General features: G+C 41.6%; 1 protein-coding gene across 1 annotated transcript in view; it reads left to right on the forward strand.

The window, feature by feature from the left end:
* Positions 1–25,777, forward strand: part of Sms (spermine synthase) — a 51,112-nt gene that overhangs the window by 24,376 nt on the left and 959 nt on the right. Inside the window, exons 2-10 of the mRNA XM_005407826.1 lie at positions 988–1,108; positions 3,953–4,046; positions 4,600–4,664; positions 10,854–11,029; positions 12,212–12,366; positions 12,915–13,004; positions 17,899–18,013; positions 18,917–18,996; positions 24,341–24,456. Coding sequence (XP_005407883.1) covers positions 988–1,108; positions 3,953–4,046; positions 4,600–4,664; positions 10,854–11,029; positions 12,212–12,366; positions 12,915–13,004; positions 17,899–18,013; positions 18,917–18,996; positions 24,341–24,456 — 1,012 coding nt within the window. The remainder of the gene's footprint in view (positions 1–987; positions 1,109–3,952; positions 4,047–4,599; positions 4,665–10,853; positions 11,030–12,211; positions 12,367–12,914; positions 13,005–17,898; positions 18,014–18,916; positions 18,997–24,340; positions 24,457–25,777) is intronic.

The raw sequence follows: 25,777 nt of genomic DNA on the forward strand, positions 1-25,777 counted from the left end.
TAGGCTGTCCCTTCTGGAATTGCTGTTTTACCATTTAGAACTGTTACTGAGTGTACCTGTTTAATTTCTTTTTTCCAGTTACATAAGCAATACATCTGTTTTGTAAAACACCTGGAAACTAAAAATGTTTCAAATTATTTATAATAGCTGTCAACAATCAGTGACCACCCCCTTTCTAGGACTGTGTATGTCGGCCGCTCAAGGGGCCCAAGGGAGATTTTCGAAGGTGAGGCGCCAAGGGTAAAGAACACACATGTGCAACACATCAGCAACAACAGCAGGCAGCATACAGCAGAGCAGAGAGCCAGAGCAAGAGCCGCCTGCATCTTTATTGTATAATTCCTATGCAGGTTGTTATCTCATATTTACATTCTTAGATAGTGTTATAACCAGTACATGTGTGTTTACCTGTGCTAAGTCGTGGTAACATAACTATATCCCACTGTGTGCTTGCGTTAGACAAGCAGGGTCACATCCTCAGGTGTCCTTAGACACCCCTGAGCTTTGAAGCAGTCTGAGTGGTTCCCCACAGTATCTTCATTAATTTATTTAACCTGAAATAGAATCTTATTTGACTTTCTTTGATGTCTTTTTTTTTTTTTTTTTTTGTATCAGGAATCAAACTCAGGACCTTGTGCTAGTCAGGCAGGTGCTTGCTCCGCTGAGCTGTATCCCCGGCCCTCTGATTTTTGGTTAAGCTGAATACATATTTTGTTATGCTGTGTCTAGTTAGGCTGAATATCTCTGTGTCTTTATTCTTGGCACAGTTGTTTGTGGTCACTTTTTGTGTCGTTAGTGGGTAACCAGATGTTCTATGTTATGTTTTCTTACAGGGAGGAGATACTTCTAGCTCATGATAGAGGGGGGAAGTGATGCTGGCGTGTCTTTATTCAGATTTTCTTGTAAGGTTCTGACATGAAACTGTGCGTCATTAGCTTTCAAGCTGAATATTTCTTTCTGTCTTACCATTTTCTCTCTGTCTTGCAGCCGATGGTGAGACCATTCTAAAAGGACTACAGTCCATTTTCCAGGAACAGGGCATGGCGGAGTCGGTGCATACCTGGCAGGACCATGGCTACCTAGCAACCTACACAAACAAAAATGGCAGGTGAGGTTGTCTTCAGTCTTCTTCAGATCTGGGCTCTCAAGGAAGAGCAAAGATGGGGGTAAAATAGGGCCTGGGGATGATGTCCACAAACTTTTTAATTCTTTGACATCTCTTAGGGATGGTAGAATTCAGTGCTTCTCAGTCCTAGCTGTATGTACATTAGAATCTCCTAGAAAGAGCTTTCACAAAATACTTCTGCCTGGACATTTCCCCTGCAGAGATTGTGAGGCCATTGCACCCAGAAGTCTATGTTTTTGTAAAGCCCCAGCAATTCTGCTATGTGACTTGAGTCAGGAACCCCCAGCAGTATAAGCAGTGTGAAATGGCAGGCAATACCAAGCTGTTTAAGTAGATTCCGGGGCTTCTTCCCCATGACTGTCCTACATGGATCTGGGGTGAGGACCTCTGATTGCATTTCCAGCAAGCCCTCTGGGGCTGCTGCTGCTGGTTAGAGTGACTCTCCATTAATGCAGACTGATAAAATGTGGGATGATAACGTTTACAGATAACTTGACAGGGAGCTGAGATGATTCTAGAGTTCAAGTCTTTTTTTTTTTTAAGACTTTATGTACTAAAAAAAAGACTTTATGTACTGTATAGACTTTGTGTAGTCAATATGTGGTTGAAGTAAATGTGTTCTAGAGAGTAGGAAAGAAAACCTGAATTAAGGACCGTCCAGGCTCTCATCCTGGCAGTGTAATCAAAGGAGCAAGCTTGAGGAAGGAGGTTTGGGGAGCTCTCACATAAGTGCCTTTCTTCTGGGAGATGGGGCGGGGCAGGGTAAGTGGCCTGGAGGAAGGCAAGACAGGAAAGTTGGTGCATGTGCCAAAAACTGATGGGTTTGAAATGGCTTCAGTGTTACCCTGGGCTGATTCAGATTGCTGCTCTAGAAGGCGAGCAAGTGAAGGTGTTTTCCCCCTTGCCTCGTGGCTCAGTTTGGAAGACGGAATATGCCATGGGCTACTCAGTTTACAGTCACTGCAGTGTCACAGCTGGTTACAGCAGCCCCAGCAGACCCTTTTAACATAGCCAGCTGTCACACATGGCTTCTTTCGTGTTCCACTTTTTCTTCTATTAAAAGAAAAAGTAACCACCCCCATTATGTGCAAGAGGCCCAGAAGACAAAATGCTGTGAGGGGAAAGCTTACTTTTTGAGCCCTCCTGCCAAGTCTGTTTTTCTCTAAATCTCCTGGCCCACCTGTGTGGCACTAATTTGGGTTTTGTGTCCTAATGCTTTGTAAAGACGTGCCAAGCCAGACCTGCGTTGTAACTGTGTGACCAACTTCCCTGTATGTGTTTAGCAGACTCCTCAATGTATCTCAGATGAGTATTTCTTCCTTAAACGTGGCCACAGTCAACACCATAACCAAGCTGTCCCCTGTGCTCCATGCTCCGGCCCCGTGAACATGGAGGCTCCCAGAAGCCGAGCGGCTGCAGCTGTCCTCCAGCCCCTCTGCCTTGCTTCCCCCTCACAGTTTTTATTGTGGCTCACTGTGTGAGGGGTGGGGTGACCCAGCAAATGGGCAGTCTTCCACCTTGCTGGGTTCCTTCTTTCCTGGGTGAAAAGTTCTTTCATGCCATCTCCGATAGGCCTTTCAGCCGAGCCCTGACTGTGGAATTTCTTCAAGTTCCTGCCACACGCACCAATTGCATTCATATAGAGGACTTAGAATTCTTCCCAGAAGGGAATTTTTGAGTGACAAGAGCTATTTGGAAATTGCTTCTGAAAGCAGAACAAATACAAAAATGAACATGTTGAACTTAAAAACATACTTTCTGTATTTGTCTCTCACCCCCGCCCTTCCCATCCTTTCTGCTGCTGGCGGAAGGGAAGGAAAGATGATCCATTCATTCAGGTGTAGACAGCTTCTGGTGTCTGGGCCTGAACTTGCTTTTGAGGCCATTTGAGGGCTGAAGGTGAAAATTAAATAATTTTGTTTTTTAATCCAAGTATACTACCTGTATTCTCTGAACAGAATTCATCTTCTAATTTAATATTTGTCAAATACTTCTTCACAGCTTATAGGAAGTAATTAATTTCATAACCCTGGAAAAATACACATCTGTATATATGATACAAATATATACATAAATAATCAAGACAAAAGTTTCAATAGACATCATTTTTATTTTTAAAGTAACAACTTTATTTAATTAAAATTTGCATACTACCTAATTTACAAACTTAAAGTGTAAGGTTCAGTAGATATTAGAACATTGACAGGGTTGTACAACCATGACTACAATCAAATTTAAGATTATTTTTCTTATCCTGAAACAAAACACACTACCCACTGGCTGTCATCAAGATATTACATGTGGTATACTCATCTGTTTTATTTAAAAAGGGCTGGGCAGAGCTATTAAATTAGGGGCCAGAAAACTTTCTGTAAGGAAGTTCTTAAGGTTTTTGTCCCATATTGTTTCTCTTAAACAACTCTTGAAAATGTAAACTTCTTAGCCTGGACAGTGCGGCTCTGATGGCTTTGGTTTGAACTTCAGAGGCTCCATTGGCAGAACTCGTTTGCCCTTCCCCCTAAGGTTCTTGGCACTAAACCTGACAGTCACCTGAGGAAATGTGTTAGTGTTCACAGAACTGCTGACTCTCTTTCTGGGCCTGAGAACCAGTTTTGGAAACCTTGGCGTGTGGTACCACCCCCCAGATCCCCCATAAACGATTGGTAAGGTCTCCCCTCAAGGAGAGACCCTGAAAAGAAAGCCACAGTTAACTGTAATGCAGGGGAAAGAAAGCCAGTGGCCTTTTCTTTGAATTGAGGCAACCTGTTTTTCCTTTGGTATGTTGTGATCCAATTCCTAACCTTAAAATTATACTTTCTTTTGTAGCTTCGCCAACTTGAGAATTTATCCACATGGATTGGTGTTATTGGATCTTCAGAGTTATGACGGTGATACCCAGGGCAAAGAAGAAATTGATAATGTTGGTTTTTCACTATTTACCTTTTAAAAAATTAATTAATTAAACACAAAATTTTGCTTTCATTTAAGGATCATAAAATCTGTTCAATGGTATAAAAATTGTCTCTTAATTGCTGACTTCCTACTTAACTTGATTTTAAACTTCCCTCCTTTCAGATAAGTAGTTATTGAAGAGAAAATAGTTGTTCCTTAGATGGTTTTGGGAACCTGGCTATCATCTTTCCCTTTTCACGTCCCAAGTATGCGTAATGGTTTTCCTTTCTGTTGCAGGGGTATAGAACCTTCACCCAGGACTTTGTACCTGCAATATCCTTTAGTTTTTCTTTCCCATTCATTTTGTTGCTAACTCAGACTAAGGTTAGGTCAGCTCCGTGAGAGTTAGTTGGTAGAATTGGGCTAAACCTGGAGGCTACTGTTGGGACGGAGGGGGTAGGTGTATGGGTCGATGGTGGATGTCACAGTAGCTCTGTCACTGGGGTCTTAGGCTTCTGCTCTGCAATTTAGGTGTTCTACACAGCTTATTCTATAAGCTTATTGATTTTTTTTAATTACAGCTTTTGAACAAAATAGAAGAGAGAATGAAAGAATTGAGTCAGGCCAGTATTGGGCGAGTGAAGCGGTAAGTCAGTTCTTAAATGTCCTTTTATATTTGTTTATTGGTAAAATAATCAGAATGGCAGTGTTGCCCCCAAAGTGCCTGTTTAAGATGTGGAAAAGATCAAAGTCAGTGTCTGCCTCTGGCAACACAGAACTGAGCTCCTGGGCCCCTCACACTGAAACACAGGATACGGTGTATGAAAAACACACACAGGTAGGGGCCTGGAGGCGGTGGGAACTGGACACGGTGATACTGAAAAGTGATGTGGGTAATTCCAAGGAGCTGGAAGTGTGTGAATTGGGAACCCAGGTAGGGTTGCCCTCTAAGTCAGAGGGGAGCTAGAATCCCCTTCTCCGAAAGAGAGGACACGTGTTTCTCTGCTCGGGGTTCTGGCTCCAGGGTAGAATTAAGCAGTTTAGATACTTCTGATGAGGTGGAGTGATAGGAAAATTTTGCCTCAAAACCTTCAAGATAGAAAACTTCCTGAGGTACTAAGAATTGAGAGACCACCCACCATTAGCTTCTACAGGCGGGTTATTGCTAGATTCCTGCCTGGCCCTGAACACAACTTCCTCTTGCCCTTCCCCTGCGCTAGATGGAAGTCCCAATCAACCCCTAACGCGTTACTTGGCCTGCCCCTCAAGCTCCAGTCCTCATAAACCTCCAGCCTCCTTTGTCTATCCCAGAGGAGCCCTGTGCTGCGTGCCTCTCCTCTCCAGGTCCAGAGTGAAGGCTTTCTTCCCCCTTTGTTCGTTTCTTCTTCTGTGCTGTAAACCTAACAGTTATTTTCAAATGGTAATAAAAAACTGAAACTTTCCCTGTCCCCTGGGGGTAACTAACCACATGTCGCCATTTATTGTTCACTTGGGGATTGAACTCAGGGCATTCCACACACTAGGCACAGGCGCTATCAGTGTCCACAACCCTACACATTGTGATTTAAAGTTAAAAATGAATAAACCATTCATTTAGTGGATAGCACAGATATAGAAACTATCTGTCAGATAGCTCTGCAGTGTCTGCCACTGGTGCCAGATTAAAGAACTTTGACAGAGGTAGCAGTTTCGACATTAATTGGAAGGGATAGGATCTGGTAGGTCATAGGATTCAAATGCTTTGGGTACGCAGTGTCTCTTTCTCAGTAAGTTGCTCTTGCCCTGCCTTGGTGGCTTCTTATAAGGCCACAAGGCACAGGAGACCTGTCACTTGCTCATAAGTTAGACTCATAGATGGAGAGATAGGAAAGAAGGGCTTTGCCAAGATCAGTCTATCACTGATGGGAACAATCAGAATACTGCATTCTCTGCTTCATAGCAGTTTCTATAAGAGGGAATCCTTATTGGCAAGGGCTATGGTGATTAAGCACTAATGACTCACTGTGCCGAGTTTGATCAGCCTGTCAGAAAGCCCTGGGGCAGATGTAAGATAACAGGTAATTGTTTAACCTCCTGTAGTTGAAAAGGGAAGCAGGAAACTAAGTGGAAAGAACAGACTGGGTGCAAAACTTGCCCACTTACTGAACTCTTAGTCCACAGGTTTCTTAAATACCCCACCCAAACTCAGTTAAGGGGTCCTTAAGTGTTTCTCTTTACCTTCTGCACTTTTTGTTTGTGGTGATAGAGATGGAACCAAGGGCCTCATGCACATTAAGCAAGTACTCTACTACTGAGCTACATCCCAGCCCTTAGAATTTCAATATGAAAATAACCAGGAATTTCTTACAGATTAACTAAATCAGAAAATACAGTGATACCGTGTACTCATTGTTGATTGGTTCCAGGAGGTGTTGTGCATCTCAAACAAATCATTTTGGCTAGAAAGAGTAGCTGGTCATGAGGCAGTTGACACCAACTTCTAGCTTATGCCCTGAGTACCAAACAAATGATGAAAGTAGGAACAAAATTTTCATGTCAGAATGTGCCGTGTATCCAGCTTGGGGAATTGAAAGCAGTCAAGTACCAGGGTATGAGTGTATTTTATTACATGTCTTCTGCAGTGGCCTCCTCATTGATACCCCTGTTTTTATTCCCTACCCCTCTTCTCCCCCACCCCAACTTTAAACTTCTAACAGTGGACAGGCTAATCCCATAACTAATCCGCCCTCACTGTGTCATCTTCAGTGGCTGTCAGCTACTACCTAGCTTGCTGTTCCAGCAGCGACTCCACCTTACTCTCTGTTCCCTGAAGACAGACATCACAGGCTTCCCCAGTGCTGCCTGTTCAGTGGCACTTAGAGGCCTTTGCACATGTGGGTCCCGGATAGGAACTCTCTTCCATACCTCATGAGAGTATCTGAAGCTGGCGCTTCTACACACAAATGCCTCTGGACAAAGGGGCTTCATCTGTGGTGAAGTGGACAGGCAGCCCTCTGTCTGGGCTTTAACGCTCAAGAGTGGGGAATTGGGTCTGGGATGGCCAGGGGATGCAGCAGCCACCTGAACTGAGGTCATGGCTGTACCCTCTGCAAACCAAGCCAGGAAAGAATGACAGTGGTGGGTGACTAGGATGGGGACAAGGGCATTGGAGTCCTTAGCCTGGCTCGTTTGAGCTTCACTCTCGCTTTTGGGCAACCAGGTTAATGCCTCTTTCCCCTCCTTTCTGCTCCATTACCTCTTTTTCTTGTCTTTTTGAGACAGGATCTCGCAACACAGTTCAGGCTGGCCTTGAGCTCACTTTGTAGCCCAGGCTGGCCTCGAACTCACTCGAAAGGATCCACCTGCCTCAGCCTCTCGGATTACAGGTGTGCTCCACCACACCCAGCTCCATTATCTCTTTTCAGAACTAGTGCTCTGTGATTCTTAAATCGGTGAAAAGACCCTAGAGCAGCCAAAATGTCCCCCTTTCCTCATTCTTAAAAATGCGTCCACACCCACACCACATTCTGGACACTTCATCTTTTCCTGCTTGCAGAGTTTTCCTTATCTGCAGCCATTTGAAATCACAGGTTCCCACTGAATGGGGAAATGAGTTGGCCCCTGTGAAAGTGCACTCTGATTTTCCTCAGGATTGCTCTAGGTCTGAGAAGATAGAATACATTTCTGGGCTTTAACATCATGAGAAGCCTGGTTCTTTTTATATTTTGGTCTAAGAGTTTTCTGAGATTGGAGTCAAGCTTTAGGTTTTCACTTCAAAATGCAGAACTTGTTTTTTGCTTGTCACAGTTTTCATATCTTTTCATTAAAAAAGGCATGAAAAGAATGAGTGCTTGGGAATAACTCATTGTTACTGGCCCCAAACAGGATGAAGATTGTACTTTTCTGTTTGGGAAATAACAATGTTAGAAAAGAAATCATTAACAGATAATTCAGTAACATCTGAAATTACTATTCCCCTTTGATGAATTAAATCTGAAGTTTGGACTAAGAAGCCATGGGATTTACCTAACAGTGAATTCCTCCATTCTACTTTCAAATGAAAAGGAACAAGGAAAAAAAACTCACATAAGTTTCTTGCAGTCTATCCCCTCCACCTTGCTGGGGAGGGAGCCTAGTGCCTCAGGCGCGCTCGGCAAGTACTCTACTACTGAGCTACATCCCCAGCCCAGTTTCATTTGTTAGGAAATTTTTTGAATTTACAGTGTGTCCGAGGCCCAGGACACATTCCACCTAGTTCTTTGCAATCCATTTCTGCCTTTGAGCAGTGAAGGTTGAAATTAGCTTTGTAGGCTCTGCAGCGTCTCCTTGTAGCCCATTACAGGGAGATACACTTTATGCTGGATTGAATACTTTGAGGTAATGGCTCCCACATCCTGTTAGAGATTCTTGTTGCTTCCTTGTTGGTCCTCAAAACCATTGTGTTGCAGTGAAGAGAGCTCTTCAACTTAACCCTGGCACTATTGACACAACTGAGAAAAGACACTGTTTATTTTCAGTGGATGTGTGCCTAGTTCAGTATTGCCTGTAACTGCTAGCTGTCAACCACGGGGTAGGTTTCCTCTCTGAAAGAGATAACTTGGTATTTGTCACTTTCATGAGGGCCACCTTTGTGGTGGGTCATTTCACCACTGCCCACAGCTGTCTGGGGCTATCCTGACTGAGGCTTCTCCTTTTACAAGAAAAACCTCTGGTCTCCCTAATACCTTGGAAGCTGAATTTGTTCACCAGAAAAATGAAGTTGTTCAATGAGGGGTTGTAAGCTTAAGTAAGAGTTTATGGGAATTTGTGTTGTGTAGTGCTCTCTGTAGATTTAGTATTTTCTTAAAGAAAGCCTCATTAACTCGTAACAGGTTTAGACTATACTCTTGGAAGCAGATGAAGAGGGAGTGGAAGGAGACAGGTCAGTCAGGTGGAGGCAGTGCATTCCAGCCATGGGAGTGTGTGCTTGTATGTCCTGCTCTTTCATTGTTGAACACTCCTGTGCCCGAGAACACAAACTCGCATGTTGCTCCTATATTATGTGTGCAGTGTGTTCTCATTTTCTTTCTGTTTAGGTTAGATTCTCCCAGCGTCTTTCTAGGTCTGTTTTTTCCTGTCATTCAGTGTCCTCTACTGGTAATTTCTAGTATAGTCACCCTATCGAAAAGAAGTACTGTGTTTACAAAAGCATGGAATGAGAAAGTCCATCATTTTGCAGCTAGTCCAGCAAAAATAGCTTTAAGCAAGAATCTTCTAGATGGGCTGGGGATGTAGCTCAGTGATAAGAGTCCTTGCCTAGCATGTGCGAGGCCCCGAGTTCAATCCCCATCACAACAACAACAACAAAGTCTTATAGGTGTCACAATCACTGGTAAAGGTTTGTTGTCGGATCACCGAGATCATCATTTCGGGGGACCCCATCATAGCTTGCTCAGTAACTTCAAAAGATGGGGAGGGACCTTGGTAAATGCAAATGGAGAGATGGAGCTAGTACCCCTGTAACCAGATAATCACACCTGGCATCACTAGTAATAGCACAGGGACACCTCTTGTGTTCTTGATGATGAGCCATTTGTGTAGTGTATGTAAACCTGACTCTCTTCATGCACAGATCAGGTGAATCAACATGAGGGATTTTTTCTGCACAATTCCTGATCTAGACTTTTCAGAGATATCATGAAACACACGAGAGCAAATCAAAGAATATTCTAAGTGAAATGAGTAAAAAAGAAAAAAGTAGAAAATATAGTGTGTGAACTTTCATTAAAAAACAGAACAGCTGTAAATAAAGAACATAATTGGGACAATTAGGAGGGTGGATTCTGTAAAAATGCAGTGGGCCCTAGAGTTACGATCTCAATTCATTCCCGAGGGCTGCTTGTAACTCAGGTTGTCAATTGAAGGCTCAGGCTCCTCTCCACAGCCTTCAAAGTCTCTCTCCTGTATACAGGCAGATCTCAGTGTCCGTAGACATTCGCCCAGGATTTCTCAACTTACTCCATACAGGAAAGGGTGTTGTAATGTTCCTTCCAGAAATCTATAACGGTTAAATCTGTATCTGAGACCATTTAGAAGCACAAGCGGCCGGCATTTGAGTCATGACTCAAGACTTTAGTTGTAAGTTAAAACTAGGATTCTGGTCATAACCCAAGATGTTTGTATGCACGACTGGTTTAACTTGAGGGTGCACTGTAATGGGATTGCATCCACATGGTCTTTTGTAACTGTGGTAACAGTAGTGTGGTTATACAGAAGGTCTTAAATGATAATACCTGCTGAAGTGTCATGTCTTCAGTGGACATTTTCTTCTTTAACCTTTCCTAAGGGAATAGTTAAAGCATGCCAGAAAGGTTTTAACATCGTTTTTTTTTTTTTTTTTTTTTTTTTTTTGGTCATTTTGAGACAGGTGTTTTTTGTTTGTTTGTTTTTTGCCAGTACCGGGAATCGAACTCACGACCTTGCACTTACCAGGCAGGCGCTGTGCCGCTGAGCTAAATCCCCAGCCCCGAGACAGGGTTTTGATACTCAGTTCAGGCTGGCCTTGAACTCACTTTGTAGCCCAGGCTAGCCTTGAACTTGCAGCGATTCTCCTGCCTCAGCATCCTTACTGCTGGGATTATAGGCCTGCACCACCATGCCTAGCCAGAAAGGTTTTGAAAAAGATAAACTCTGATGTATATCAGTTGATATTTGGTGGTAGTAAAGATTGTAAAAAAGTAAATGCCCAAGCCTTGGGTTCAATTTGTGCTCTCAAGGAGTCTACCTGCAGCACATGGCTCTGTTTTACACGTTCATGACAGGTCTGCTCATAAGGTAGTGTTCTAGAAAGGTTCATTCCTTTTTCTCTCTTTTCTAGTTTGCCAACCATAGTTCGAGGAGGGGCCATCGACAGATACTGGCCTACAGCTGATGGGCGTCTGGTTGAGTATGACATAGATGAAGTAGTATATGATGAAGACTCACCTTATCAGAACATTAAAATCCTACACTCGAAGCAGTTTGGAAATATTCTCATCCTTAGTGGGGATGTTAGTAAGTACTCCACCCCTATCCTGATTGCCTAGTAAGGTGGTAATGTGTTGGATGATGGTGTTTTCCTTACAGATTCCATATCATAGATTTGTCCAAGTTTATCTCTGACACTGCTGCCTTTAAGATACACACTTACATCACATTACCTTATGGATGGTCTGACTTTTCATATAAACTTTGTCTTGACATTGTTTTTTCTTGTAATGAGTAATTAGATTGTATTTTTTTTAAAGTACAATTGCTTTTTTGTTTGTCTGAGACAGAGTCTCGCTATGCAGGTCAGGCTGGCCTTGAGCTCGCTTTGTAGCCCAGGCTGGTCTTGAACTTGCAGTGATCCTCCTGCCTCAGCCTCCTGAGTGCTGGGATTACAGGCATATGCCACCACAGCTGGCCAATTGCTAACTTTTTTTTTTTTTTAAAAAACACTTTTGTCATAGAAAAATTCAAACCTGAGTACTGTATATACAGTAAGTCTCCCCGATTTAAGAATGAGTTCTGTTCTGGGAGAACATTTGTAAGTCAGATTCATCTGTAATCCAACCAGGTGAGTCTCATACAGTACATCTGTGAATCTTATACAGTATACCTGTGAAAGTCCGCAACTTGAATGTTTGTAAGGCAGGGACTTACTATAAGTCAGTGTGATAGCACGCACTCCTCATTAAGCATCAATAATTATCAGCTAACTTCTGGCCAGTCTTGTTTCACCAAAACTCTAATCTATCTTGTCCTTGTCATATTTTTTTTTGTCTTTTTTGAGGTAGGGTCTTGCTATGCAGTTCAGGCTGGCCTTGAACTTACTTTGTAGCCCAGGCTGGCCTTGAACTCACGGCAATCCTCCTGCCTCAGCCTCCCAAGCGCTGGGATTACAGGCATGCACCACCACGCCCGGCTGTCATATTATTTTGAAACAGCTGCCAAACGTCCCATTATTTCATCTGTGAAGATGTCATTGCTTTTAATTTTCCATATCAGCACATAAAGAAGCCTGAGTTTTCTTTGCAGTGATTAATGTCATTTGTGTTAGGTGTTAGATGTTAGGTGCACAGGTGAGGACCTTCCTTACATGTTACTGTCAGCTTTGAAAGACAGACGATTTTGGCACTTTTCTGGGGTTATGAGGTCAGGTGGTTTGTGCACTTGGGAGGAGTCACCATTTGGATTTGTGTTTCTCTTCTCTAGATTTGGCAGAGAGTGATTTGGCATATACCCGGGCCATCATGGGCAGTGGCAAAGAAGATTACACTGGCAAAGACGTACTGATTCTGGGAGGCGGAGATGGAGGCATTTTATGTGAAATAGTCAAACTGAAACCAAAGATGGTCACTATGGTAGAGATATCCTTTGTTGCATAAGAGAACGAGTTTAGTGGGCTTGTTTCCTTCCTTCCTTTTATATCTTAAACTCAAGTCCCACAGACTCAAGGCAAGTGTGTTACACAGAGTATCTTGACCAGACGTTTCAGCTTAGTACTAACAGCTTTTTATGTGGCAACCAACGGAGAAGCAGAGATAATGCAGTTGAGGATGAGACGGTGGCTTTCATACCCTGTATGCTGCTTAGGGGTTGCCAGAATGGCTTCCCTAAGCCATTATGAGAAGAAAAGAAAATTCGTTTCCTTTTGAGTGTCCTTAGTGTGAAAGTAGAAGTCACAGTTTTATCTCATTAATCCCATTAACTTATAGTACTCAAATTTGTATTATAAAACGTTTGTTTTAACCTTACTTTTTACTGTTTTTTCCCTCTAGTACTAGGGATTAAACCCAGAGCTTTGTGCATGGTAGACAAGTGCTCTACCATATCCCCAGCCTTAACCTTTCTTTTTAAAGTGTTACTGTTTTCAGAGTTCTTTGATATATCCACATTCTTCTTAACATGTTCGGACATTGACCAAATGGTGATTGATGCCTGTAAGAAGTATATGCGGAAAACATGTAGTGACGTCTTAGACAATCTCAAAGGAGACTGCTATCAGGTAATTTTTTTTCCTGTTAATGTACTTTTAAGTCAGCTGCTACTCTATAAGTTACTGTTGGGACTTGTACCTTCTTAACCGAACTTTTAGCATATTTGGGTAAGATACTGTCTCTTCATGTCAGCTGGATGTATATTTATATTTCAGGTAGATGTGTACAGATAACAAAACAGAATCCTCCATGTCCTCTGAATTAAATCCTATTAATTCTTTTTTTCTTTCTGCTGCTGGGATTAAATGCAGGACCTTATACATGCTACACATACTCTGCCACTGAGCTCCATCCCTGCCCACAGTAATTCTTTTTTTTTTTTTTTTTTTTTGGTTTTTCTCCGGCACCGGGAACCAAACTCACGACCTTGCGCTTGCCAGGCAGGCGCTTTGCCGCTGAGCTAAATCCCCAGCCCCCGTAATTCTTGTATAAAACATATCATGTACCTTTTTGTGACTTGGCAGCCACAACCTTTTGTCTCTATCCTTGGTAATCTCTGTGTCGGTATTTAATTGGTAGGTGTAGTTGATTAAAATGTTTGAGGTGGGAGCAATTGCTTTTAATAAGTAGTTAATTTCAGTCCTAAATTCTGTTGTGCTTACAAGTTGACCAGTTATCATGATATGTAAAATTCACTTTTTATTGTCCTATTTTGGATGCATAGTGTTGGTTCCTATACCTGTAGGGCTTTTTAGAACAAGATAACCAAGCTGGGAATGGTGGTGCACGACTGTAATCCCAGCACTCCCTTGGGAAGTTGAGGCAGGAGGATCCTCGAGTTCGAGGACAGTTTAGGCTACAAAGTGAGTTCAAGACCAGTCTGAACTGCATATTTAGACTCTGTCTCAAAAAGACAAAACAAAGAAAAAAACAGAACAAGATATCCAAGCAAACACTCATTTTAACAGATTCTTAAATGTGTATCTCTAGATTTATAAGCAAATTAGATGAGAGCTTTAATTTGACATGTAAATTATTTAACACCCTCTCCTTCCTTAATGTGTATATGTATATGTATCTAAATTTGATTTCATGGTACATGCATATTAACTTTTTGAAATCGAGGTAAATTCTACCCACATTAAAATGCAGTTGCGATTGTTTTGTGGGCCAAAAGGAAAGAAAAATATAAACTTAGCTCATATTATTTGGAAGTATAAGAAGAGAGTAGAGAATTATGTTCTTCAGAGTGCTTGGCGAGTTGTTGCATAGTGAGCTCAAAGGTAATATTATTTACAAATAATAGGTCAGGCATGTTTAATTCTCATACCTATGCCTAGTGGACATTATTTCTATTAGAAATATGAAGATGAAGCTTAGAGAATTTAAAGGGAATTCATTCAAGGTTATAGTAACCTTAGAGAAGTTTGGCACAAGGTCCTGTCCCCGTCCCCCCGACTTTTTATGCGGCTTTGAATACATGAATTAAAAGACCAGAAGTGAGGCACAAAGCATCAGTATGGTTGAGTTGTTGACCATAGATGCTGGATGTAAGTAGGAAGATTGACAAGTGGCATGGAAAGCCACCTCTTGATCTGAGAATTAGAGTGAAGGCAGGGCACATGTAGTGACCCAGTTGGATGTTTGAGGTAAGGGAAAAGTACTTAGTGTTATGTGTGTGGTGTGTTTTAGTGCTCAATAAATAGGTATTGGAGGAATATATGAGCAAGTAGTGTTAAATCCCCGTGTTATAGGAGCCCATAGTAACAAATTGCACCTTGATTTTATATAAAGCTGTGCTCGAGGGCCTTGATGCCCAAGTGATGCCCCCACAACAGCGAAACCTCCATGGGGAACCTGGAGTATTCTGTGGCTGAGAGTTTTCCTGAAGCTCTCAAGGCTTCAGGGACTGCCCAGGGGACCTTGTCTTTGGGGAAGACCTGAATACCCTCCCCTAAGGGCAAGCCAGCTCTTTGGCCACTAACATACTACCACTGAAAAGATTCCAAGTCTTTCCATCTGTTTATCATTTGAAAAGCAGATACACTCCACATTTGTTTGGAAAATAGAAAATGTTCCAGAGCACCTCCATTCTTTTTATACTGATAGAGTAAAACCTTAATACTGAAATAAATACCGAAAGAAACTAAAGATTTATTACATACATATATACACAAAATTTCAAAGTAAAATAGTACGTTAAGTCTAGCAAGTTAAAAAATTCTGGCCAGGTGTGGTGGTGCATGCCTGTAATCCCAGCACTAGGATAGCTGAGGCAGGAGGATTGTTCCAAGTACAAGACCATCCTGGGCTACAAAGTGAGCTCAAGGCCAGCCTGACCTGCATAGCGAGACCCTGTCTCAAAAGACAAAAAGAAAAATTATGTAGTACATCCAAGAAGTTAGTTTGGACATGCAAGGATGTGAACTTTAAGAAATATGTTAACATAATTATATAAATAATTTAAAGGCAAAAAGTAATAAAATTAATAAATGACAAAGTTTGAGAATACTTAGCAGTCATTCTTTAAAAGTTCTTTAGGTGAAATAAGATTAGAATAGAGAGAATCACTGAAACATAGAAAATTAACTGGACAGTTGTAAAATATAGTAAGTGGTAAGAGCCATTTCCAATGAAACTAAGAACAAAATGAAGATGCTTTTTATTACCTATTTCAGTATTATTTTTGAAGTAGCTAATATAGTAATGCAGAAAGATGTAAAAAGTAATTGCTGATGGTATGAATGCTTAGAAAGTCTGGGTAAGTTATTTAGAAAATTAGCTGGATTCATGAGAGTTTGATAAAGTGGTAGGTAAGCACTAAATTTTTTCTGTATGCTAACTGCTGAACAGCTTGAAAGGGAATGAGGGGTGGGCACGAAGAGCACCCTATTCAAAGTAATAATCACCTGCTAAGTGCCTAGGACTGAGCAAGAATGGTATTGTGAGACTGACCTGAACCAAGGTAAGATCTTGGATAAGAAAACTGAATATGTGGAGCAGCATATTGTATTTCTTGCACAAAAATAATTGAACATTGTCTTTCTTCCAGTTACACATAATTCCAATCAGAATCCCAAGGGAGAATTAGCCCAGCTGATTTTAAATTTCATTTGTAAAAATAAGTAAAAATAGCCAAGTCATAGTGAAAGGAGGTTTGTCCCATTGGTTGTTAATTTTACTATAAGGTGCGATAATCAGGAAGTATGTCACGGGACCAGATAGAGGAATGCCATGGGAACTTGAATATGGCTCAGTGTTATTCCTGTGCACACTGCTAGTTTATGGCCTCAGATCTGAAAATGTTAGTTTAAAATGTCCAAGTTCAAAATGTGTGTGATCCAACTTTTACAAAAGAGAATATATCCAGGCGTGGTGGCACACACCTGTAATCACCTCTAATCCCAGCTCTTGGGAGGAAGGAGGATCGTTGTGAGTTCGAGACCAGCCTGGGCTACAAAGTGAGCTCAAGGCCAGCCTGAGCTGTATAAGCAAGACCCTGTCTCAAACAGACAAAAAAAATAGAGAATACAAATTTGTGTTTTATGTGTATTTGGGTATCCTAAGAGTCCATATGAGCATGTGGAAAAATTATGAGGGTATCAAATGGGGTTAATATGTGCATTACAGCCAGCTAGGGGTTAGTACATTGTCTTTGCTTAGTTGAATTTGGAAGATGGTTAAATGAAGCAAGTTGTAATATAGTAGGAGAGTAAAATTCTTTTCAAAATTGTAACTGATAAAAATGCAAGATAATCATCAAGATGTCGCTGGGAGTTGTGTCAGCCTTTTGATCTCTAATTTGTCATGTGGGAATCTTTGTTACTAGAAAACTAAAAGATGAGAATATCTTGTCTTAGGGTTTTATTTAGAGCCAGATGTATCCCCAGATACTTCAAAGATAAGGCAGACTCCAAACTTCTGAACTTATTCCTGCATACAGCAGTCATCTTTCCTTGTCCCCACGGAATATGTTCCCAGACCCTGAGTGGTTGCCTGAAACTGCCTGCTACCGATCACTGTATCTGCCGTGATAATGGTTTAAGCGCAGGAAGAGAGTAACCATAATTACCATCAATAAAATGGAATAGTTATAAGAATATACACTCTAATAAAATCGACCTCATCACTATTCTTGTGTTTTGGGGCCATTGTTAAGTAAAATAAAGGTTACCTGTACACGGGTGGTACTGCAGCAGTCTGATGACAGACAGCTGCTAAGTGACTAACGGATGGGTAGTGTATACAATGGAGACTCGGGACAAAAGGATGATTCATGTCCTAGGTGGGGTGAAGTTTCATCATGCTAAACACAATTTAAAACTCATGAATTTTCTTTCTGGAATTTTCCACGTGTGTTCAGATTGAGGGTGGCCATGGCACACTGAAGCTGTGGATAGTAAAACCGTGATACGGAGGGACTGCTGTACTTCCGTGTAGGATCTGTATGGCAGTTCCAGCCCTTAACTGCTGTTCTCCGCCCTTCGTGACTCTTTCGTGGTGGAAACTGGTGTTTAGGGCCTGACTTTATTATCAGCAGTACTTAGACTATTTGAAAAGCTGTAAATGAAGGTGTAAAAGTCAATAAACAACACAGTCATTCAGTATTTAGAAGAGAGTGGAGGAAAGCAGAGCTAGGAAAGGCAGTCTGGGTTAGGGCTAAAAGTGTGAACATGGTTTTCACGTACTTTTGCCTCTTTCTTACTGAGTTCTTCGGGCAAGCTACGTAACCTTGCTTAAGTTAGTTTCTACCTGTAGAGTTGTTGTTTAGGTGAGATAAGGGGGCATCTAGGGCATATACTGAGCATTTAATTTTTCACTATTACAGACATGCATGGTCTCTGTACATATGGCAGGTGCTGTGGATTTATTAAGTGTAGCTTGTACTTTCTCCATTTCTGGAAGTGTTGCTGAACTACGTCCACATGTATTGGCCTGCTCATATCTTGTTCTCTCTGGAAGGTTCTAATAGAAGACTGTATTCCAGTACTGAAGAGGTACGCCAAAGAAGGGAGAGAGTTCGATTATGTGATTAATGATTTGACCGCTGTTCCAATCTCCACGTCTCCAGAAGAAGGTAGGTTCTGCTTTGTGTTGTTAACGGAGATAATTGTCCATGGAACCATTTTCTTCATATGAAGGTGGAAGGATCTTACAGATGGTCTAGTTCTGTTCTCTCATTTTATAAATGGAGTTACACTGAGGCCCATGGTGGAAAGACAGCTGGATTTGGATGTGAGTTTCATTCCTGTTCCATCATTAAACGAGTGAATTAACTCAGCCACTAGGAAAAAAATTACATAAAATGGCTTATAATCATATCATTTGGACATTAAATTGTTCGATAATTTGTTTAAATCATGTGATGTTTACCTATCCCTGGACAAACTGCTGACTTAAAACAAGGGCAGAGATACTTCCCCTTCTCAAGTCACATAGCCCAAACATCTGATGCCGTACTCTTTCTGTTAATATTTTCTCTGTACATGTGACTGCCTGCTTACTTTGCAAAACGGGCTCTCAGCCTGATGACCCTTGTAGCTTTGCTGGGCATATTGCTACATTCTCTCTTAAAGCAGTTTTCTTTAAGAGGTCAAACACTGCCATTGTGTTGGATCATTGTTTCTCAGGGCTGGTGAGAAGGGGGTGGAACCGAGCCCTTTGCACATGCTAGGCAAGTGCTTCACCACTGAGCTACACTGCTAGCCCTTTATACCAAATCTTCGTTGGTGGTGTGAGAACAGTGCTGAGAGGATGCATATTTGATTTTGCCCTTGGCATTTATGTGTAGCATGCACCTGAGGTGCCAGTTATGCGACTATATATTATTGTTCTGAACAAGCTTTCAAATATTGAATGGGTCACAGCTCATGGCTCTTCCTTGTTTTATATTGTTGAGCACCAGCATGAGTATTTGATGATGGGTGTTTTTGATGCATGCAAACCCATATTTTTACAACTTATTTTTTTTAACATCCAGATTCCACATGGGAATTTCTCAGACTGATTCTTGACCTCTCAATGAAAGTACTGAAACAGGATGGGAAATATTTTACACAGGTAGGCTATTTAATTGTTTTTTCCCTAAGATTGTCAATGAGAATTTCATATTTGAAAATTTGAATATATATTCTTGAAGTGTCTGCTAAGGATAGAATAGCACCACTGGGTTATGTTCTTTCAAGCAGTTGGTTTCTAAGTGTCTGACCTTTCATCTTTTGGGAATGAAGGAGTTCTTAGCAGGAACCAAGATTTATCCTGGTGTGTCAGACGTGGTCTTTGGCTGTAGTATGAGCTGCTGCCACCAGATGGAGACACAGATTGTTTTTCCCTTCCCTCATCTAGGAGACTCTTCATTGAAAAAAGCCTTTAGCCGCATACACTTGATAAACAGCTTGCCTGTAGGATGAGCTCCTGCCACCAGGTGGAAGCAAACTGTGTTTTACTCACTTTCTAGGGGATCCTTAATGTTTAAAGAAAATTTAAGCATGTATTTCTGGATGCCTATATAAAATACGTGTATACACAACACCTATTAAAATATTTAATAGCTGCGCCTTGAGATCATTAATGTTAAGTGAAATAAATCAGACACACAAGCTTAAAGATCACATGGCTTGTCTCATATGAGTAGAAAGAATTTAAAGAGCAGAATAAATGATAGATAATAGGAAGCAGATGTTTTGCAAAATGGGAAAGTGATCTAGAGATGGAGGAAGGGGGGGTGAAAGGGAGGGGGAGGGGAAGGAGAAAAGAGGATGTGTTATGTATGTGTACCAATTCCCCACAAGGAATATATCATTGTGTACTGCAAACATGTACCAATAAAAAGTTTAGAAATTAAAGTAAATTTATTTTATCTGGTGCATAAGACCCTAAAAATCATATATTATTGGGAGGTACCATGTCATATTTCGATGCAGGTATACACTGCGTGGTGCTTGAGTCAGGGTAAGCATCTGTTTCCTCAAGCATATGTCATTTCTTTATGGTAAAAGCATTCAGAATGTTTCATCTCTTTGAAAAATGTACAGTGGATAGTTGTTCTTCATAATCACCCTACTGTTCAGTACCACACTACAGCTTCTTGCTCCTATCTAATGCTGAAACTTAGCTTAGTTCAAAATGACCAAATGCTTTCTTAAGTATTAGTGTATTTCAATATGAGGAGCAGGTTTGAGGTCTTAACTTGATTTTTCCCGAGGAGGTACTCGCCAGCAGACCTTATCCTATCTTAGATAGTTTATGGGATCTGAGATGAACAATGCTGAAAACAAATTAGCGGCTTCAAAACACCTTGACCTAGGCTCTAGCCGGTCCTATGGTCCTCCTCCTCTTACTGTACGCAAGAGCTGCAGACATGTAGTGATTCGTCGTGGACTCTGCACTTGTTGAAAGGCTTGTGAAACTTGCAAATAACTGTCTAAGAGGGGATATTTGCCCCCTGATGTGTAGAAGTGATCTTTTGTACACATGCCAAATTTGATTTGATCTATAGCAGATCTGCAAACTGTGGTCCAGTTCAGGCCTCCTCCTGTTTTTGTACTTTTCATGGCACACAGCCATACCCGTTTATCACATATTGTCAGCGGCAGTAAGGAATAGTAGTTGTGAGAGAGGCTGTACAATTAGCATAGGCTCCAGTAATTTTTGTCTGGCTCTTTGCAGATGAAGTTGGCTTGACCCTGTTTTATAAGGTAAAAACCTGCTCAGATGAAGGCTACTTACCATAACAGCAACCTGGGTTCAGTGAATTGGACTTTTTTGTCAATGGGTATTTCTTAAACAAAGCACACCTATAGCAGTTTTTTTTTCTTTCACATTTTTGCAAGTAGGAAATCACATGCAGGTGGATACGAGGCTCTGGGACCTTTAACCAAAAAGAGACTGAAAAGAAGCTGGGTACAGTGATGTATGCCTATAATCCTTGCTACTTGGGAGGCGAGGCAGGAGGATCACTAATTCCAGGTCAGCCTGGACAACATAGTGATACCTTTTTTAAAGGAACCAAACAAGCAAGCAAAGATAGAGGAGCCTCTGAACCAGTCTGTTCGTAGGAGACAAAAAATGGCATTTGAAAGTGTGACTTGTTTTCTTTTGTTTTGAGTATTTGCCTGCTAGACTGCCTCTTATGAGGAACTAGTATCTTAGAATGGAAGACTAGTAGGAATGCTTGCTTAAAATATCACCATAGTCCATTTGTAAATATTAGTGATCCAGGCTGTGATAACTTGCATTTGCCAAATGACTTACCAAAAGTAACAAGAATTATATACTTAGGGTCATACTGTTTTCCAAGAATTATCCAAAAGATGTGTCATGGCATGTTCTCTGTCCTCACATTCATTACTGTGGGAAATACAGTTCTGTAAAACTTGAGGATCATACTTTGGGCAAGTGCATCTCACAGTGAGATTCGTAGAGACTGAGAGGTGTAAGCTTTTCAGAAGCCGTACTTGAGTCAAGAAGTGGGGTGGTCTACTTGGGGTATACTGGTATAGTCACCATAGTGTGGGTTTTTTTGTCCTTTTTTCGGTAATGAGATTGAACCCAGGACCTTGCACATTGTCGAGTAAGTGTTCTGCCACTGAGCTACGTCCTCCAGCCCTTGGTTTTGTTTTGTTTTATTTTGTTCTGAACTGCCAAGTGACATGCTTGGGAGATATTCCTGATTCTTGCCATGCCCACCCTTCCTTGCAGGAGTGTACAGCTCATAATTGAAATAAGGTTAAAGATAGAATGAAAGTGTCGTGTGGTAATTTATAAAAGCCAAGTGTTCCTGCCCCACAGTGCTATATCACAGGGAAGAGTTTGTGCTGTCACTGGTGTCCCTGTGGCTGCTTGAATGCAGCCTTGCTAGTATGCCATGAAGCTGGGGAATGTGTTGTAGAATTTGTAGGAATTGAGTTGACCCAGGGGGGCCAGTAGAACTCAAATTGGGGGTTGCTTTTCTGGGCTAGGAGGCAGGTCCTCAGAATTGAGCACCCATGTTTCTCTCCCTTACACTTCATTTAATGCATATGAAAATTTGTATGTAACATGGGTGTAAGTTACAATGCAGGAGTATTAGCAAACTTCTAACCACTCCCACCTCACTTCAGCTGGATGTTGTCAGTCCCCTTGACACATTTGAATTCTTTAATAACTGCTGCTTTCTGGAAATATCCCATTCTTACTGTCATTAAAAAATTCTTATGTTTTCTTTATAGATGATTCATACAGGTGTGATTTCTCTTATTTAGTTATGCTTGCTTTTGAACTTGATAAAAAGGTGTTGCTATAGGTGTATTCTGTATCTGCCTTTTTACATTACAATGCTAACTTTTACATTAATGCCTTTTACATTAATATGCTAAGTTTACAATATGCAAACGATACAGAAAACTATAACATGAAAAAAGCAAGTGTCATTTATACCTAATACAGGGCAAGGAGAACTGTCTAGAACTGAAGCCACTGCATTGCAGTTTAACTCCTGGTTGTGTTCCCACTCCTTGGCCCATCTATCTCTTGCTTTTGTCCTTAATGGGTGACTAATTCTTTGCTATTAGAGTTTATTTTCTGCATCTCCCATATATCTTTTTTTAAAAAAAGAAAAAAAATGTTCTATTTAAGTAGACAGGAAAGTGAAATGTATCATGTTACTTTTTTGGGGTAAATCTATTTGTGGAGTTTCTTTTCTTTTTAAAAATTGCTTCTTGACAATGTTGGGAAAGAGCAAATTAAAACTTTCCCATTTCCTTACCACAGTCTGTGTAAGGAGCTCCTTCCTTCCATGCTCTCTTCAGAGAAAGTGTAGTGTCAGTGTTAAGATGGCAGGAAAACCCATTCAGCTGTTCACCTTGGTGGCATTTCCACTCTATAGCTTTCCCAGTGGTGATGTGTTCTAAAAACAACCAGGCAGTGTTTTCTATTTATGAATCGTAAATTACACATGTGGTGTTTATGTGCTCTCATGGTGAACTTGATGTTGAAACCAAATTATATGCTGGTGAAGGGCATTTTGGTCAAACCTCACTGCAGGACCCTAGATGATGGGTTATTAAACAGACTGACTCTGAAAGATGACGTCATGCTGAGCGAATGAGCTAGATTAAAACCACCAAGGCCAGCTCTTGGAAAATAATCTAATCTCTCATCCATGGCTGACTGACCTGCTGGTTTTGGAATGCCATTCTCAGAAGTTCTTACATCATAGGTTGCCTTTATTTGTAGATAATTCTCACCTTACATTGTACTTGGCTATTTTGAGACAAATTCATCGTAGAGTTCTTGAGAAAGAATGATGTCAAAACCTGGATTTGGTAGTCTTCTGAATTGCAAGTGTCACTGTTATAAAGAACTAAGTGATATGAAGTATCCATCTTGTTTTCTAAATACAACATGCAAAGCAAGTGGGTGAAAATTGGGCAAAAATGGTGATAAATCCTACCCCTAGAGATACTAAATCAAAACTTCAGTCTCTTGTGATTCTTGTGCACATGAAAGATTGAGAAGCACCGCCCTAGAACTGAGCAGACAATGCGTGCACAGCAGCTCTACTGTGTTTTGGCCAGCATCTCTGGTTCTCTTCATCGGTTTTTCTCTCATGGTCACAGGATGGCTGCTGCAGCTCCAAATGTTGCATTTAGGTGATAGACTGGAAGAGAATTGAAGGGGCCAGCCGCTCTATCTTTGAGCAGAATCAAAAGCTTTCCCAGCCCACTTACACAGTATTTCACTGACCACCTCTAACTGCCAAGGAGGCTGGCTGAAAAGTGATAGCCAAAAAGGGAGAAAGGTTATCACAATGAAGTCAAGGGAAAGAGTACACCTGGGGCTGGTGCTGGAGCTCAGTGGAAGAATGCTTGCGTCTGCCCACCCTGCAAAAAGCAAAACCGCTCCAGGATACCCTAGCATATATATCTTGAGTGAATTTCTGTTGTCTTGCGCCTTAAGATCAGTCACAGATTTGGGGGAAAGGAAAGCATGAGGTATAAATACAGTTAGTTCCATGTCAGCATTGTAGACTTTTAGAAAGCTTGTTTTAACCATTCTGGAAATCAGGAACATTTTGTTTTTGATATTTCATTTTCAACACAATAGTGATCATTACTGAAAAAAATTACTTTGAATGGGTTATGTGTATGACTCTTTGCCAGATTGCGTGGTGTGGATACAATGAACTGTCACTAATGAGAAATTGGTCGCACTGCTTCGTATTGCTTCATACTCTAATAATTTGAAATAGCTTGGTAAATGAAGTAGAAGGAGAATGAGCTAATGAGACTATAAATAGAATTCAGTGCAATTTTTGAAAATACAGAGGCTTCATCTTATTTTTAAAGGTGAACTTTTATCTCAAGCTACAATTGATGCGTAGGACTCAAGAATCCCAATGTTTGCGTTTCTGTCTTTGATTTAGGGGAACTGTGTCAATTTGACAGAAGCCCTGTCGCTCTATGAAGAACAGCTTGGGCGCCTGTACTGTCCTGTGGAATTTTCGAAGGAGATCGTCTGTGTCCCTTCATACTTGGAATTGTATCCTTTGACCACGATGTTCTGTTGCCAGATCAGCACACCCAAGTAATCCTATGCTAGTCTAACACTTTAAATCCTAATAATAAACAGATGGTAGTATATAAAACTCCGGTTCTCAAACTTGGGTGGGTTCTCCTTGGCGACTTTCAAAGAAAACATTGACTTCTGAGTCCACTCTCAGGGACTCTGGGGCGTGGCTTCCCAGGTGTTTTTTTTTTTTTGGTTTTTCTCCGGTACCGGGAACCGAACTCACGACCTTGCGCTTGCCAGGCAAGCGCTTTTTGCCGCTGAGCTAAATCCCCAGCCCCCATTCCCAGGTGTTTTGAATAATTACGTACCACTCACCCAAGACAGTGGTTCTTCTCAGAGGCTTCCCAGACCTGCTGTGCCACCTAGAACTAGTTAGATATGCAAATTCTCAGCAGAGGTTTTCAAAGGAGCCAGACCTGCTGTGTACCTGAGAGTTAGTTAGATATGCACATTCTCAAGCCCCACCCTGACCTGCTGGCCAATCGGAAATGTGGAGGTAGGCCTAATGTTCTATTTTCATCAGCCCTCCTGGGGACTTTTGTGTATAGCAAGGCGTGAGGAGCCTTTGTTTATCATGCTGCCCCATCTGTGGCAGTTAAAATTCTAGAGATACTCATTTTACCCATATTAAAATTGACTTTAGTGTTAATTTATGCACCTTACTTGATGCTAATTTGCAGTAGAAATTGAGAACTAAAACAGTGATGAGGACTGCAGAATTAATGCTCGCAGACCTTGTTCAGCCAGTACAATTACTCCAGAGAAGAAGGAAAGAACATGAAGAAAACTGCCTTTCCTTCTTAAAGGCAGGCCAGGCTTCCTTATCTGGGGTGGCGGAGGAGGCCATAGTTCCCATTACCATCAGGGGAGAACCCTGGACTGCTGCTGCGCTGCAGCTAGGCTGGGTCTGCAGGCCCAGCTGCCTGGGACTCAGTCCCACGGAGGAGCAGGGTACCCTGCTGAGGCTGCCAGGCAAGAGGCAAGAGCTCCGCAGGTCCCTGGGGGAGAGGAAGGGATACTTTGCAGGCGGGGTGGCCGTGTCCTTCCGTGGCCTGTGGAGAGATGGGATGTCTCCCTCCACCTGCTGCCTAGATTCAGGGTCCTTCAGCAGTGTCTTTGTACAGTCAGGTCTGTGATTACATGTTTAGAGAATGGAAAATGGTTTGGTAATGCTTTGGAAACGGCTTCTGCCCTCTGGTTTCCCTTCTTCCTGCCCTTCACTACTTTTTCCCTCTGTTCTTCTCTCCAGTCCCCTCCCCCTTTCCCTGTCGCTTTTCCTCACTCTCTTTTT

Source organism: Chinchilla lanigera, unplaced genomic scaffold (genome assembly GCF_000276665.1).
Source record: "Chinchilla lanigera isolate Chin_1 unplaced genomic scaffold, ChiLan1.0 scaffold00108, whole genome shotgun sequence".
Classification (NCBI taxonomy): domain Eukaryota; kingdom Metazoa; phylum Chordata; class Mammalia; order Rodentia; family Chinchillidae; genus Chinchilla; species Chinchilla lanigera.